The 15,863-nt window shown below is 34.2% G+C and overlaps 1 protein-coding gene across 1 annotated transcript in view; it reads right to left on the minus strand.

Annotated features, from left to right (window-relative positions):
* Positions 1–1,034: 1,034 nt before the first annotated feature.
* MAL2 (mal, T cell differentiation protein 2) overlaps positions 1,035–15,863 on the minus strand; it is a 33,454-nt gene continuing 18,625 nt past the window's right edge. The window contains exons 2-4 of the mRNA XM_001370077.4: positions 14,222–14,392; positions 8,964–9,119; positions 1,035–3,486 (exon numbers count right to left, since the gene is read on the minus strand). Coding sequence (XP_001370114.1) covers positions 3,415–3,486; positions 8,964–9,119; positions 14,222–14,392 — 399 coding nt within the window. The 3' untranslated portion in view covers positions 1,035–3,414. The remainder of the gene's footprint in view (positions 3,487–8,963; positions 9,120–14,221; positions 14,393–15,863) is intronic.

The following is a 15,863-nucleotide window of genomic DNA, read 5'->3' on the forward strand; positions in this document are numbered from 1 at the left end:
GCACCTATTCCTAGAATTAATTATCAAATTTTAAAAAATTGATGAAGTTTCAATCTTCTGGGCCTCTTTAGACAAAAACTGGCCTCTCGGTGTGAACATGCCTTGCTAGATCAGAGTTTATCTGTCTTGGGAGATAGAAGAGAGGAATGGAAAAGGAGAAATTCATTTCTCCAATCCTTGGTCATCTATATATTTAATGCTCTTAAGACATATATTTTCTAGTTGATTTTAAAATGTTTTATTTATGCCTTTTGTCTTTAGATCACAATTATTTTACTCATCCTCCATTCAGACTGAATTCTGTTTCCATTAGAATAAAGTTAACAAGCATTTATTTAGCATCTACTCTCTCCCAGGTATTATGCTAAGAGCTAGAATATGAAGAAAGGGGAAAGTCTCCTCATGTACTCAAAGAATTTCTCTCTCCCTTTCTTTCTCTCTCTCTCTCCCTCCAACAAACAAAAAGGCCAATATCTACTTTACTTCAACTAGATATTATTCTACCCTATTAGTTCTTTTCTTTATATTATCTGTGCTTCACTGTCATTTTGAGTATTTGACTTCAACTTGATTTTAGGGATCTTTTCCATTATCTTACTGAAGTCATTATTTATACCATTCTCTTGTTTCTCGATCAGTTCATGCAAATCTTCCTATGTTTATCTGAATTTTTTAATGTAAAATAATATTCAATAACCTTCCACCATATGAACACACCAGTTTTTCCCCAGACATTTACCCAGTTGACAGGCACGAATTTTGTTTTCAGTTCTTTGTTATCATTGCTATGAACATATAACTCATTTTTAATCACAGTTTCTCTGCTATTTCAAGACTAACTTATTCCATCTTCACCAGAGTTTTTTTAAAAAAGACCTTGGGGATGTTTCCTGCCTGCCTCCTCCTCTTTTATAAAGAAGCAGGGAAATCAGAGTTGTTTTATAGAGTGCTTTGTATTTAATTTAAATCTATACACAGACTTCTGCACTAGAACTAAAATGGAATTGTCTGGATAAAATTTGCTAGGAAAAGGATTAGCAAATGAATACTTTATTAGAGATTCATAACACTTATAAAAGAAGTCTTATTTCATTATAGAGTTACCAGGACTTTAAAATCATTCAACATTCTCATTTTTACAGTTTTAAGATGCACAATAAAGTTTTTAAATGCCATAATTTTTGTTCAAGTGTTTTGTCACTCATTGCACAAATCTAGTATGCATTTAATCCACAAATAAAAGTATTCACAGTAAATGTAAGTGTTTAAACTTTGTTCTTAGCCATTTAAAAACAGTCCTCTTACAAAAGCACCTCCAGAACATTTTATTTCAATAAAACTGTTTGATTGAATGTCACCAAGCACAGAACTCTGATGTCTTACTGGGAGAGGAGACACCAGAGCCAAATCTAGCCCACTTACTTCATATAATTCTACCTAAAAGAGGCTACTTCCTTATGGCACAGTTTATAACTTTGTAATATACAATTCATAATACAAATGTCGAGAAGTTGTATATAAGAAGGAATGGCAGATTTTCAAAAAGAAGGAAAAGCTTCAGAAAAAAAGTGTGATATATAAAGAAAGAGGATGGATTTCCATAAGTCACACACACAAATGAGTCACATTACAGCCATGCCTCATTCACTGTACATAAAACTGACTACAATTTACATGTTGACATTTTAGGGCTTTGGAGAAATATAACTTGCCCTTTGAGCAGCAACTATCCCAAAGTCACCTTTTATGACTAACTTATGTTTTATGAGGTGGGTTGGCTGTCTTGGCTTAGTATTTATACACTAAAAAATCCAACACATGTGGCACCATTTGGGATGGGATCAGGAAACACACAAAGGAATAAGGGGAAGAGGGACCAAATGGTCTCCTTATTCTAAAGGAATTTCTCAAGATAGGCTGGAAATACCTTGTTTAGATAATATGGAGAGGGTTGTCATATAACTCCGATGGTATTCCCATTCAAGCCTTTAGTTCAGACATTTTGGCACCTTTCCAAAAATAATAAAGGTATACTGTAATCAATATCTGCATGACTCAACCAACAAGGGTTGGTAAATATATCTATATACATGTGCATATACATATGTGTATATAAAATGCAAATAGAAATGCATCTATAACTCATGCATGTGATCACATATATATGCATGTTTATATATTTATATATGCATATGCGCTAGAGTATATGTGAGTATATATGTACATATAAATATAAACACATACACACATTTTAAAAACTAGCTTTTGCACATGTTATAATTTCTTAGGGCAGTATAAAAAGCATTAAGATTCATAGACAGGTGCTTTAAAAAAATCCATTCAATTTCAGCTTCAGAAAAATTAAAAACACTATTAGGAATAAAAGTAAACAATTTTGAAGAATACCACATTCATGCACATATTTACACAATACACTGAAACATATCTTGAGACATAAATAAATGTAAAAGAAAAAAAATACTAAAGGAATCATATATTAGTTCCAGTGTTCATCAGTGGATGTAAGAGCTTCAGCTAGGGTCAAGAAGAAAGGAAATTCCTTGGATTGCATGAGATAATTATGGTTCTTTTCATACATGAGCTTTTCAAGTAACCAAAATAGTGTCTGAAGTGGCTAGGAAGATCCATTTTGTCTCCAAAAGGGAAACCATTGACTGCCTAACCCCTAGGAATTATGAAGATAAAGTAATGAGATTGAATTCTACATATGGCTTGGGAAAGAGGCTCTTCTTGAGTCACACTTCCTTTGTTCAGGTTTTATAAAGTTTCACATACACTGAATTTTATATATTGAAAGCGAGGGAAATATTCTATATCCATTTAGTTTAAAATGTAGCATACAAAAGAAATAAGGTCCAATGAGAGTCAGTGACTATATGTATTTAAGAGACACCACTTAATAGCTAATGATACTCATAATAGCTAGCATTTACATAACGGTTTAAGGTTTACAAAGCACTTCAAATACAAGTTCTCATTTGATCTTCACAACAACCCTGTGAGAGAGGAAATACAAATATGATCTCCATTTTAGAAAAGAGGCAACTGAGGCTCCAAGCAGTTCCAAGATTTTCCCATGGTTGCATACTTGTAAGTATTGAAGGGGGGATTCTGAACCCAAGTTTCTTCAATCTGTCTTGATCTATCTGTTATCAAATTTGAAGTTTCTAAGAGTAAGATGCCAACTGAACTGAGATGTGCTTCATCAGTTAAAAATAGTTTTAAAAAGTAAGTTCAATATAGGATGTAGGTGAAAAGTTTTTCCATAGAGTGTTTCTATATACAAAAAGACTTTGGAATGTATCACAGCTAGAACAAAATGGTACCAAAATTGATCTCACATACAAGTACACAAACTAAATTAGAACATGGAGAGCTAATTGATCTGGAGTGTTATGGTCGCCATCTTCGTAAAGCCAGAGCCAGACTGCAACCGTAACAAGCTGTTGTCACAAAGGCAAAAATCTAAGAAAAAGGAAAATTAACACATTAGAAATGGTACTGTGACTTATAAAGCACAGAAACAACTTCATCAGAATGTAAACACTCTGAGGTCCCTCCCCCTTAACTGAAAGGTTCAGATTTTCACTATAGGATTACCATTCTGCAAAACTAATAGCATCACCCTAAATTGGTTGCTACCAATAAATTTTGCTCAAATATTTTATGTTGATTTTTATGTTTTGTTTTTCTCACCTAATGTAAGTTCTTTGCATGCTTCTTAATATGTAAATATTACATATATAGAGGCAATTTTACCAGAATTTCTTGATTGTGATGCTTTAAAAAAATTAATTTTTCTTTTTTTTCAATGATGAAGTGTTTATTTTTCTCCCTTCTCCCTCCCTCCCTGGTTGGGAATAAAGTCCCTAAATCCCTAAGCCTTGTAACAAATATGCAGTCAAGAAAAAAAAATTCCTATACTACCTACATCCAAAAATACATCAGTCAAGAATTAGGTAACATTTTTTCATCATGAGATCTCTTAGAAGTTTTAAAATTTGTGCTGTTAACTGACTTATTTGAATGGACCACTTTGAAATGCTTTCCAAAGGCATTTTACATAAAGTTGACTCTTTGAGTCCAATTTCATTACTGTTTTGCCTTTGAGAATTACTACTCTGCTAATCCTGTTAAAATTCTTATAAATAATTTTCACATTTGTGAATGGCCAGGTGATCAACATTTGCTTATTCTTTGAACTCTTGAATGTCCTATTCCTCCTTTGTAAACAAAAACAAACACCCAGTCAATGTATTGAAAGATTCACTATGAGATGACTTTTGATGTATGTGTGTATGTAGCTACTTATGCAAAATACTTTCCTAGGCAATGTGGCTACCAATTTGAAAAATTTAATCCTTGCCTTCAAAGAACTGACAATCCACTTATGGGAAGGAAAGGGTATGATGAGTTTGCACACAAGTATAAGTAAAATATGATGGGGGAAAAGTAGAGATCCAGACAAAAAGTTGTGAACATTATGGCATATAAGCTGACTTTTAATGGAAGAGAAAGTTTACAGCTGGCAGAAGGGAGGGACTAATACAATGTAGGTATATGTTCAGAGGTGGGAAAGTACAGGATGATATTGAGTAAGAGCTAATGGAAGTTTATTTGTTCTCAAACCGCTATATGAAATAAGGCTGGAAAAGTACACTGAAGCCAGACTAGGGAGGTCCCTTGATTTTTAGCCTCCAGGGTAAAGACTTTGTATTATATCCCGATGTGTGGCTTAATTCATGGCAGTTATTCAAATGTTGATTGAAAAAATTACACTGAATGAAAAAACTTTGGTGATATGAGAATTCATGCCCTCCCTCTTACCTCTTTAATATCCAAATTAAATATAATTTTGTGGTTATTGGGCACAAATGATTTTGCCTACTATAGAAAAATGTAGTATAACCTAACATAATCCAAGTGGGCAAAAGTCTATGAGCAAGAATCTTTAGTTTCTGTTCCATTATGTCTTCTTTCCCAGCTTCTTAGTCTATGCCTAGTAATATATTCAAATCAACCCTATTCTTGAAAACCTTCCCTCATCCCCTCTACCTCTTCAGGCTACCAAGTTCTTCCCTTCCAGTGTAATATTATCATATCAAGCTGTGTAATATTATCATATCAGGCTGTGTATTTCTAATTTCTTTCCTACACTAGACATTTAGAAAAGGAACATTTGATTCTTGTCTTGACCTCCTTAGCACTTAGTCTCCAATACTGTACAATCTAGCTCAGTGATAGCAAACCTATGGCACATGCAGCAAAGACAGCATGTAGAGCGCTCTCTGTGGGCACATGCACTACCCTCCCCACCCAGAATTTATTACTAGAAAGGCAAAGGGGCTTGGGTGAAGGTGCTCCCTTTCTTTTCTCCACCGTGTCTGACAACATTTTTTCACATCACCTGGCCCCTCTGCCTAGCAGGCACATTGGGAGCACACAGGGGGTAAGGTGGGTGGCTCATAGGCAGCAGAGTGAGAGGGGAAGAGAGCACTTGAACCACTCCTCTCCCCTTTCTTCACTTGCTGAGGACATTTCTCACTTCACCCACACCTCTGAGACCCAGAAGCCCAATGGGAGCATTTTCTCCCTTCCCTGTGTGGGGTAAGGGAGGGGTGGGACATGGCACACAGTCTCTAAAAGGTTTACTGTCACTGATCTAGCTTCTGGCTTCTGTCCCTACTACTATTGAAGTTACTCTCTCCAAAGTCATAATAACAATAGTAATAATTGTTAGCATTTATGTCATAGTTTAGTGTTTTCAAAGTGCTTTCCATATTGTTTAATTTAATTAGTTCTTATCTACCACAAATCCATGAATATTTTCCTCTGTCTTCATCTTTCTGGACCTATCTATATCATTTGATACTATGATCTCCCCTCTCCTTCCTTGGTTTTTATGACATTTTTTTTAACTCTGTCTTTCTAGTTCTTCCTTCTGAGTATGTACTTCTCATATTCTTCAACTTTTCTCATTTTTCTATCTTTTTACAACTTGTGATAGCATATACTCCCATAGCTTTAATTGTTATTCTATAAAAAACTACCAAATTTATATATTAGCCCCAATTTTATCCCTGCAGCTACAGACCAGTATTTCCAATCAGTTCCTGGATATCTCTACCTGGATATTTGTCTCCTGAAACACAACTCCAAAACTGCATTCATCAGTTTCCCTACAATAACTAGCCACCTTTCTAGTTTCATTTTCTATTCACTGACTCTGTCATCTTCCCAGTAACTTGGGCTTAAAACTTCAGCAATCTTTAGTTTATTCCTCTTCCTTGCTGCCCACATCTAATCATGCAATTTCTAACTCCATCTTCTTTTCTCCTATCTAATCTCTTCGGGATATAGATCTAAGAGTGGAATTGCCGTGTCAAAAAGGAGGCCCAGTTTTATGGTCCTTTGGGCATGGTTCCAAATTGCTCTCCAGAATGGTTGTATCAGTTCCCAGCTCCACCAACAGTGTATCAGGGTCCCATTTTTCCTACATCTCCTCCAACATTTATTAATTTCCTTTTCCATCATGTTAGCCAGTCTGAAAGGTATGAGGTAGTAGCTCAGAGTTGTTTTAATTTTCATTTTTCTAATCAATAGTGATTTGAAGCATTTTTATATGACTAAAGAGAGTTTTCATTTTATTTGAGAATTGCCTATGAACATTCATAGACTCTGACCATTTGCCAACTGAGAAATACTTTGTATTCCTATAAATTTGACTAAGTTCTCTATATATTTGATAAATGAAGGCTTTGTCAGAGGGACTTGTTATAAAGATTTTTTCCCCAGTTTGTTATTTCTTTTCATCGTAGTGGCATTGCTTTCATTTGTGCAGAAACCTTTCAGTTTAATGTGGTCAGCTGTCTATTTTACATCTCATAATTTTTTTTATATCTTGTTTTGACTGAACTTCTTTCTCTTATCCATAGGTCTAAAAGGTAAACTATTTTCTGCTCCCCTAATTTGTTTATGGTATTACCTTTTATATCTAAATCATGCATCCATTTTGGTTTTAGCTTGGTATATGGAGAGAGGTGCTTGTCTATATCCAATTTCTGCCATAGTTTTTCAATGAAACTTTATTAAAGATTTAACCATTGAATGTACAATTTATACACACTTCAATCCGACAACAAAACGGGGGCTTCACACTTGACTGGGTCTATTTGCAAAGTGTCGAAGGTGGGGCTGATTCCTGAATTTTCTTTCAATTAATAATTAAAAAAATTTTTTTGCCAAAGTGAGTTCTTCTTCCAAGAGCTTCGGTCTTTGGGTTTGTCAAACATTAGGTCACTATGGCCATTTACCATTGCAGTTTGAATGCCTAGTTTATTCCATTATTCCTTCACTCTATTTTATAGCCAGCACCAGGCTGTTTTGATGTTTTCTGCTTTATAATACAGTTTGAGATTCAGTACAACTGAGCCACCTTCCTTCACATTTCTTTCATTAATTCTCTTGATATTCTAGATAATTTATTCTTCCAGATGAATTTTGTTATTATTTTGTTCTAGCTCTTTGAGATACTTTTAGATAGTTTGATGGTATGGCAATGAATAAATTAATTAATTTAGAAAGAATTGTCATTTTTATTATTTTGGCTTAGCCTACCCATGAGCAATTAGTGTTTTTCCAATTGTTTAGATCTGACTTAATTTGTTTGAAAAGAGTTCTGTAGTTATGAATACCTAGCTCCTGAGTTTGCTTTGGCAGGTAGAGTCTCAGGCATTTTATATTGTATATTGGGTTTTATTGGTAGTATAGGCAAATTTTGATGATTTTTGTGGGTTTATTTTATATCCTGCAAACCTAGTTTAAAGACCTTCATTAACTCTTCACATAGATTATATTAATAACTTTCAAACTGGATTCCCTGTTTTAAGTCTTTTGCCAATGCAATTTGTCCCTCACATTTCTTCCTAACCTTTGTTTGTACTCAAGCCACTCTCTATGTTCTAGAAAAACTAGCCTACCATTAGCCATTCTCCAGTTTCCTTCTACCCTTTTCTGTTTATTGAAAACTTTCTCTTCCTTTCAAGTCCAATTCAGATATTACTTTCTCCAGGAAATATTCTTTGATTTCCTTGCACTAGGAGTGACTGTTCTCCTTATATCTTTCATGTTTCTGTTTATCCTCCTCTATACATATCACACTACACATAGTAGGTAGTTTATTTGACCTACTTAAAAAAAAGATGCTTTACAGATATATGTAAGTCTACCCCAGGAAAGCAAACTCATTTCCAAACTACTCTCTCCTTTTTTTAAAAAACCCTTACCTTCAAACTTGGAATCAATACTGTGTAATGGTTCCAAGGCAGAAGAGTGAGTGGTAAGGGTTAGGCAATGAGGGTTAAGTGACTTGCCCAGGGTCACACAGCTGGGAAGTGTCTGAGGTCAGATTTGAACCCAGAACCTCCTATCTCCAGGCCTGGCTCTTATTCTACTGAGCTACCTACCTGCCCCCTACCTTCTCATTTTAAAGCTTTTACATCCCCAACTTTGGTGCCCCGGTAATGATTCTCCTTTATGATATTTTTCTCATAGAATAACAACATATTCTGTATTTGTCAATATTGCATTTTCATTGGCCCAAGTAAGGGAAAGAGGAGAGAAGAGAGACAGACACATATATGTAAAATAGGTGTTATTGAAAATGAATAATGTTCTAAAAAGCCTCTTGTCAATTTGCTTTATAAACAAATTTCTTAAATATTAAATATGGCTCAAACATTCACCTATTCCTTATATCATGTTGAAAGGGAGATAAAATTCTGACACAAATCCCATAAGATGACGACAAAAAATAAAACAAAAAAAATGTTCCTTCCACATGGTTTAAATGTCCCTTTCAGGGACTGAGGAATATTAAAAGTCCTAAGCATCAGAGATGGGTTATAGTTAAAGAGGAAACAGAAAGGGTCATTGACACTTACTGTAGCTGCTACATTTACATTGTACTGGTTGTCATTCAAAAGTGGCTGTACATTCATGGTTACATTGCAGTGTAAGTTGTGCAAGGATGTAGCTGCTGCTTCCAACAGAAAAGCTCCAAAGTAAAAAACGAACACAACAAAATGATAAGCAAAATCCTAAAGGGAAGAATAAAGATGAAATTGAAAAAAAGTTTGTATTAGACATAAGTTCCTATATATGCGCATGGGGACAATTACTTGTGGTGGTCTTTTTTGGTTTTCCTTTACATTATCCCCCTCTCTATAACACAAAACTAAAAACTGCCCAGAGTGCAGGTTTGCCAGTTTTACCCTAAATGTTATGTTATATGTCTACTTAATTGGCCATAATATAATATATAAAATGCTTTAATTAAATCCACTTGGCTATTATTGCCCATTGAGGTTAAAATAAGCCTTTTTTGACAATCCTTTTTCTTAGAAATTATTCCCATTTTCATTTTTTTCTTTAACCAGGAGATTTAAATATACCCGTACACCCACATCATGTTTATCAAAATCATTTTCCACACCTCAATTGTAATACAAAACACAAATCCACCCAAAAAAAGCATTCATTTTCCATCCCTGTGATAGACAGTTCTTCATTTTGTTTTATTTTTTTAAAACCCTTACCTTCTATCTTGGAATCAATTTAACCACTTAGCTGCCCACCCCCAATAGTTCTTTAAGTATTAATATATCAAAGCTCCCCCCAAAATAATATTTTAATTGCTGAATGTGAAAAAACTCTGCTAGGTATTGGGACAGATACAATGATTAAATGGCTCTGTTTCCCATCTTTATGGGATTTGCAATTCAATAACCATTCTATTTACAATCCTCAAAAACTGAATTGTGCCATTTTTCAGATGACTGTTAAGAGAAAATATCACTGAAGGTATCTACCAGGTATCTTAAAAAAAAAGAGGATGGAAATGTGAATTCAACTTCATATTGAAAAGAAAAACTAAATCACTGTGTTTAGGTTTCTGAAAATGGGTACTTCAGTGGATTATAAAACAAAATAAAATTTAGGGCCTCCTTCAAATGTGGCAAATATGTTGGAGCATCAGAAAATTTCAGAGTTGTCATGGAACTTAGAAGCCTAGTTCTAGCTATAGCCTAAACTAAATATCTGCCATGGCACACTTGATAAGTAATCATTTAGTCTCTGTTTGAAAACCTCAACTGAAGTAAAAAACATACCCCTTCTGTAGGTAAAGTTTTCTACTTTTGGAGAACTCCACTAATACGAGTTTTTTTTTATTATCATCAAGTCTAATTTTGTGTACTTTTTGACTCCTGTCCATTGCTACTAGTTTTGCCCTGTAAAAATGGAGATTTGAACCCCAGACTTCAATCCCCAGAAGTTCTTGGCACTTCCCAGAATGCCCTATAATCTCACCTGAGATCCCCACCTGGGCTGAGAACAAAATGGGTATTTAAACTGACTGTACCGCCTACTTGCTCTCCCTAATTCCGCTTCTAAGCACAGGCATCTCTCTACCAGGCAGGCAAGATGTAGTGAGTAGGTTGCACGTGCTTTTCTTATTTTGTATTTCTTTATTTCTTAATTCTAATAATTAATAAACCTCTAAAAATATAATATTTTAGTAGAGATACAAATTTAATTGTTACAGCCCCCTAGTGAAACTGTGATAGAAGAGTCTAATCTCTCTTATGCACAGCTCTTCAAAATATTTGAAGACAGTTGCCTTCAGCATTACCTCCTTTAAGTCTTCTCTTCTCCATGCAAAACCCCTCTACTTTCTTCAACAAATACAGATACGGCTTGGACTTGAGTTCCTTTAGCATACTGGTTGCCCTCTTTTAGACTAAGAATTCTTGAAGTGAGACTCAAGAACTAAAAATAAATTATCTGCATATCAATGTAAATTGGTTACCTTTGTATTTTACTTTATGCACTTAAAAAATTGTATTTTGAAGAGTCAATAGGCCAAAGGGATACATTACACATACACTCATGCATTTAGGAATCTTTGCTCTAGGTACCCACTGGGCCATCGCAGCAGAAAATAATTTAGGAGGTTTTTGCCTGCCACATGCAGGATGCAGCAATTAAAAGTGATAAACATCTCATAGCTGCTCTATGAAACTTGTGGAACAATAGGAATCTACATAGTATAAGGTGTCCATTAATGTGTATTAAAAAGCAGGCTATTTGAACAGAGGCTACTTTCAAAGACACTCTGAATAAGCTAAGAATCACAAAGTAAATGAAAAGAAAATCTTCTAAATGGGGCAGACATTCAATAAACTCCTCAAGGATTCAAAATCAGGGATCGACTTGTGGTATTTATGCCAAGCATTACAAAACAGCACTGTATCTATTAAGTCATAAGATTACAGACTATTGTGATGAAATGGATCTTAAGAGGTCACCCAGTATAATTCCCTTATTTTGGAATTGAGGAAACTGGGGCCCAGGAAGGGGAAGGAAACTGTTTAAAATCACAAAAGCTTTATTTTCAAATTTTTGAATATTTTCTGGTTCTTTATCCAATACTTTATTAGACTAAATTAATTGTAGGCTCAGCTTTGTTCAGTGGGGACTGCTAATGATGAATAATTCACTTTAAAGTTTAAAAGCTGCTGACCACACATCAAACAGGATCAATTAATAAAAGTGTGATTATTTCCATTTTATAGATGAGGACACTGAAACTCATGAGATAATGAGTGATGTGCCCCTATGGTAGAAAGTGGCAAAGTCAGGACTCAAACTTTGGCCTTTTGATTCCAAATTCAGGGTTAAATATCATCAATCAGGTTGTTTCCTTGACAAACATTGCTATAAAACATAGACTATTCCTTCTAAATAACATAGGAAAGGGATAGTTAGCCTCTCATTGACTTTTCTGGCCATCTAATTTATATGACAGATGGTAAAGAAAAGAAAAACAAATACCTTTTTATACATTTGTCAAAGAATTAGAGTGAAATGACAGTCTCAAGTCTAGGAAAACTGGCTATCCATCTCCTATGCTTGTATCTTTATACTAGCCATTCTGGATAAATGAGATGTACTCCCTCTTCACTTCTACTGTAAAGAATTCTTTATTTCCTCAAGAAGCAGCTTAAGCACAACTTAAAGCTTGAAGCTTTTCCTGATTGTCTACTATCCTAAGTCAATGTATCCTTTCTCTCTTCCTAATTACTTTGTATTTATTCTGGATACACTGTATGTATATATATATATATATATATATATATATATATATATATATATATATATACACAGTATAACTATATCGAGAACATACATGTGTATACATGTATCCCACAAAAGAAAATAAACTCGGAGAGCAGTGATGGCTTCATTTTGGCTTTGTACCTCTAGAACCTAAGATAAAGTTGGAACTTGATATTGTTCCTGACTAGTAACTGATCAATTCATATATGACTCTTGTCCATATCCTATTATAAGTCCTTTACAGGTTTTGTATATGATAGATATGATCCAGCCTCATTTCATAAATGTGGAAAACAGACTAGGGGAAGTTACTTGCTCATGTTTTAAACTCTTGGTTTCAGCTTCCTCGGCTGCAAGTCTTCCATGTATGATATGCCTCACTGTAATGTGAGGAAAGCATTTTTCATTTCTTAAAGTATTATAACAATGCCAGTTATCATGAACAATTAAAATATTTCCAAGAGGCAAGTCCTTCCTTCATGTTCACTTATTCCTTAATTCAAAAATCACCTCTGAAGTAGCTAGTCATTTATTAAGAATTAAGGAATTCTGCAGAAAAGTTATATTCCTCTAAAGTTAAATTAAACATTATTATTAAACTGAAAAGGAGCCTCATTCTTCTAGGCAAGTTCAAAGCCAATATTGGTGATGTCTAAGCAATGAGCACGGATTTCTGGGTTGCAATATATTTACAATATTAGAACATAAGAGAGTCTAAGGAAAAAGATCTAGCTGCTCCGCAGAACTTGTGAATTGAAAATATTATATTCTTAAGTGGCACCTTTCCTGGGTTTTACTACATTAACCACATCTTATCTCAAGATTGAATTTTAAAAACGTGTATACTTGGGCTTAGCTACAAATTACATTCTAGACTATAGTTCTAGTTGTTAATTGTTGCACACATTGGAGAATAAATCATTTCTTCCTTTAATATCTCTAAGTCTAGTTTCTATTCCTGAATCAAACTCTTATCACAAGTGGAAAAAACACACAAGGCAGAATTTGCATAAGTTTTAGGCATGTTTTGGATATAAATTATTTTTGTACTCTGTAAACATAAAACACTAAGCCAAGTATATATAAATGTGTCTTGTTTTCATTAGTGGTAAAAGAATTTTCTTAGGTTGAGTTGCTGAAGTTTGTTTTTTGGTAAATGATCTTTTTATAAGAGACATAAATCTTAAAGAAAACATTTTATATTCCTTTTTATCACCCAAAAGAAATGAAAACTGGGCTAATCACTTTTGGAAATAACTGTAAAGTTATTCCTGCTCTTTTCTAGGAATTTGGGTATGGTGCACAGGACTGAGTATATCAAATTTCAAATTAGATTTCAGCATTTAAAATAATTATGGATAAATATCTTAGTAAAAGAGTGACATGGAAGAGATTTTACAATTCATCAAAAGGAAGAATTCAATAGCCTTTTTGGAATCATTTGCTGCCCAAAATAAATTAAAACAGGAGTAAAGGTAATTTTACACACTAAAGAACAGAACGACTACTGCTTTGCTTAGAATATAAAATGCAGTAGGATCTGTAAAGCCACTAATACAGCTATGTCAGAGAGAGTCAGTACCTATGGACCTGACATTTTTAATAAGAACCTAAGATGAGAAGACATAGATATGAAATTATTGTTGTTTCTGAAAGTCATTTTAGTCATGTCTGATTCTGTGACCTAATTTGTGGTTTTCTTGGAGAAGATACTGAAGTAGTTTGTCATTTCCTTCTCCAGCTCATTTTACAGATCAGGAAACTGAGGCAAATAGAGGATCATACAAGTAGTTAATGACTGAGACCAGATTTGAACTAAGGAAGATGAGTCTTCCTGACTCCAGGCCCAACACTCTATTCACTGCAAGACCTAGCTGCTTCTGGATATGACATTCCTAGATCAAATATAAAGTGCTTTGTGAAACTTAAATAAAAGCTTTTCTTATTCTTATCAATAATTCCAAGTCTTAAATTAAATTGTTCAGATTATTTTTTATGTATAGTTTAAAATGTTTTTTCTTACCAAGAAGTTCCAGTTGGCATCAATTCTATTCACCATGCCTGAAAGGAACACACATAGGAAGAGGAGGGAAAAGAAAAAAGCTGTCACTGATACAAACATCACCCATCCTTGCAGCAGAGGTAGAGGTACATTGGAAGATGCTACCAAAATCCAGACAAGGCCTCCAAAAAGCTGCAAAGAAATAAAAAGAAATATTTGAAGTCAAAAGTTATTGCTAACACAAATCCATTCTTTGGTAGTTAAGTGCCCTTTTACACATCTATGATTCCAGGGGTATTGGAGCCAACTTCAGTTGGCTCTTGAGAACAAACTGTTAAATTTTCAGTGTGTTTCATCATATAATGAGAGATGGGTCACTGGAAGAAAGGGACTAAACTTTCATAAAAAGACTATATGCCAAGCAAAACTAAGCACTTTACAAATATTATCTTGCTTTATCCTCATCACAACTCTGGGAAGTAGATGCTATTATTATCCTAATTTTATAGTTGAGGAAACTGAGGCAAAAGAAGTCAAATGACTGGCCCAGGGTCACCCAGTTAGCATCTTTAGTCATATTTAAAGGACTTCCTGACTCTAGGGCTAAAATTCTATATACTATTCCACCAACTGTATAACTTACAAATTGGTAACTGCTACAATTGTTTTGTTGATAATACAGATTAAACTTAATTCATTCATTCATTAAAAATTAAACTTAAAAGTATACAATTAATTTTCTAGAGCTTGTTTAATTATTTAGTAGAACTTATCTGGATAGAATCTCTTTAAGGAGCAAGGACTATATATTAAGACTTCTTTTTCTTTTTCTGTACTGAATATAGTGGCTTGCACACAATACTTGCTTAATGAAGTTTTTGGGGATGAATGAGAGAGAGAGGAAAGATAATGTTTATATGGTCAATCTAAAGAATTAGTTTAAAATAATCACTTAAATATATAGGTACTTAAGAGAATTATAACAAATCGCTACAAAATAAAACACATTTCTTGTATCTATTTTTGTTATTGTTCAGTTGTTTCAGTCATGTCTGACTCTTTGTGACCCTATTTGGGGTTTTCTTGGAAAAGATACTGGAGTGGTTTCCCACTTCCTTTTCCAGTTCATTGTACAAATGAGGAAACTGTGGCAAATAAGGTTAAGTGACTTATCCAGGGTCACAAAGCTAGTAAGTGTTTGAGGCCAGATTTGAACTCAGAAAGATAAATCTTTCTGACTTTAGAATTAGTACTCTAACCATTGTACCAATGTCTATAATAATCTATTTTAATTATCTATGCAATAATATAAACATATTCGAACTATATATTATATGAGGAAAAGGCACATACAATTAATTTAAAAAGAACTGCTAGCCTAGACTAAATGAACACAGAAGAAATCAATGCAAGACCTTACAAAATTTTAAAGACAATCAGAGAATATGTTTTTTTTTTAAACCCTTACTTTCCATCTTGGAGTCAATACTGTGTATTGGCTCCAAGGCAGAAGAGTGGTAAGGGCTAGGCAATGGGGGTCAAGTGACTTGCCCAGGGTCACACAGCTGGGAAGTGTCTGAGGTCATATTTGAACCCAGGACCTCACGTCTCTAGGCCTGACTCTCAATCCACTGAGCCACCCACCGAGAATATGGTTTTAAAG

The sequence above is a fragment of the Monodelphis domestica genome, chromosome 3 (assembly GCF_027887165.1).
Source record: "Monodelphis domestica isolate mMonDom1 chromosome 3, mMonDom1.pri, whole genome shotgun sequence".
Taxonomy (NCBI): Eukaryota; Metazoa; Chordata; class Mammalia; order Didelphimorphia; family Didelphidae; genus Monodelphis; species Monodelphis domestica.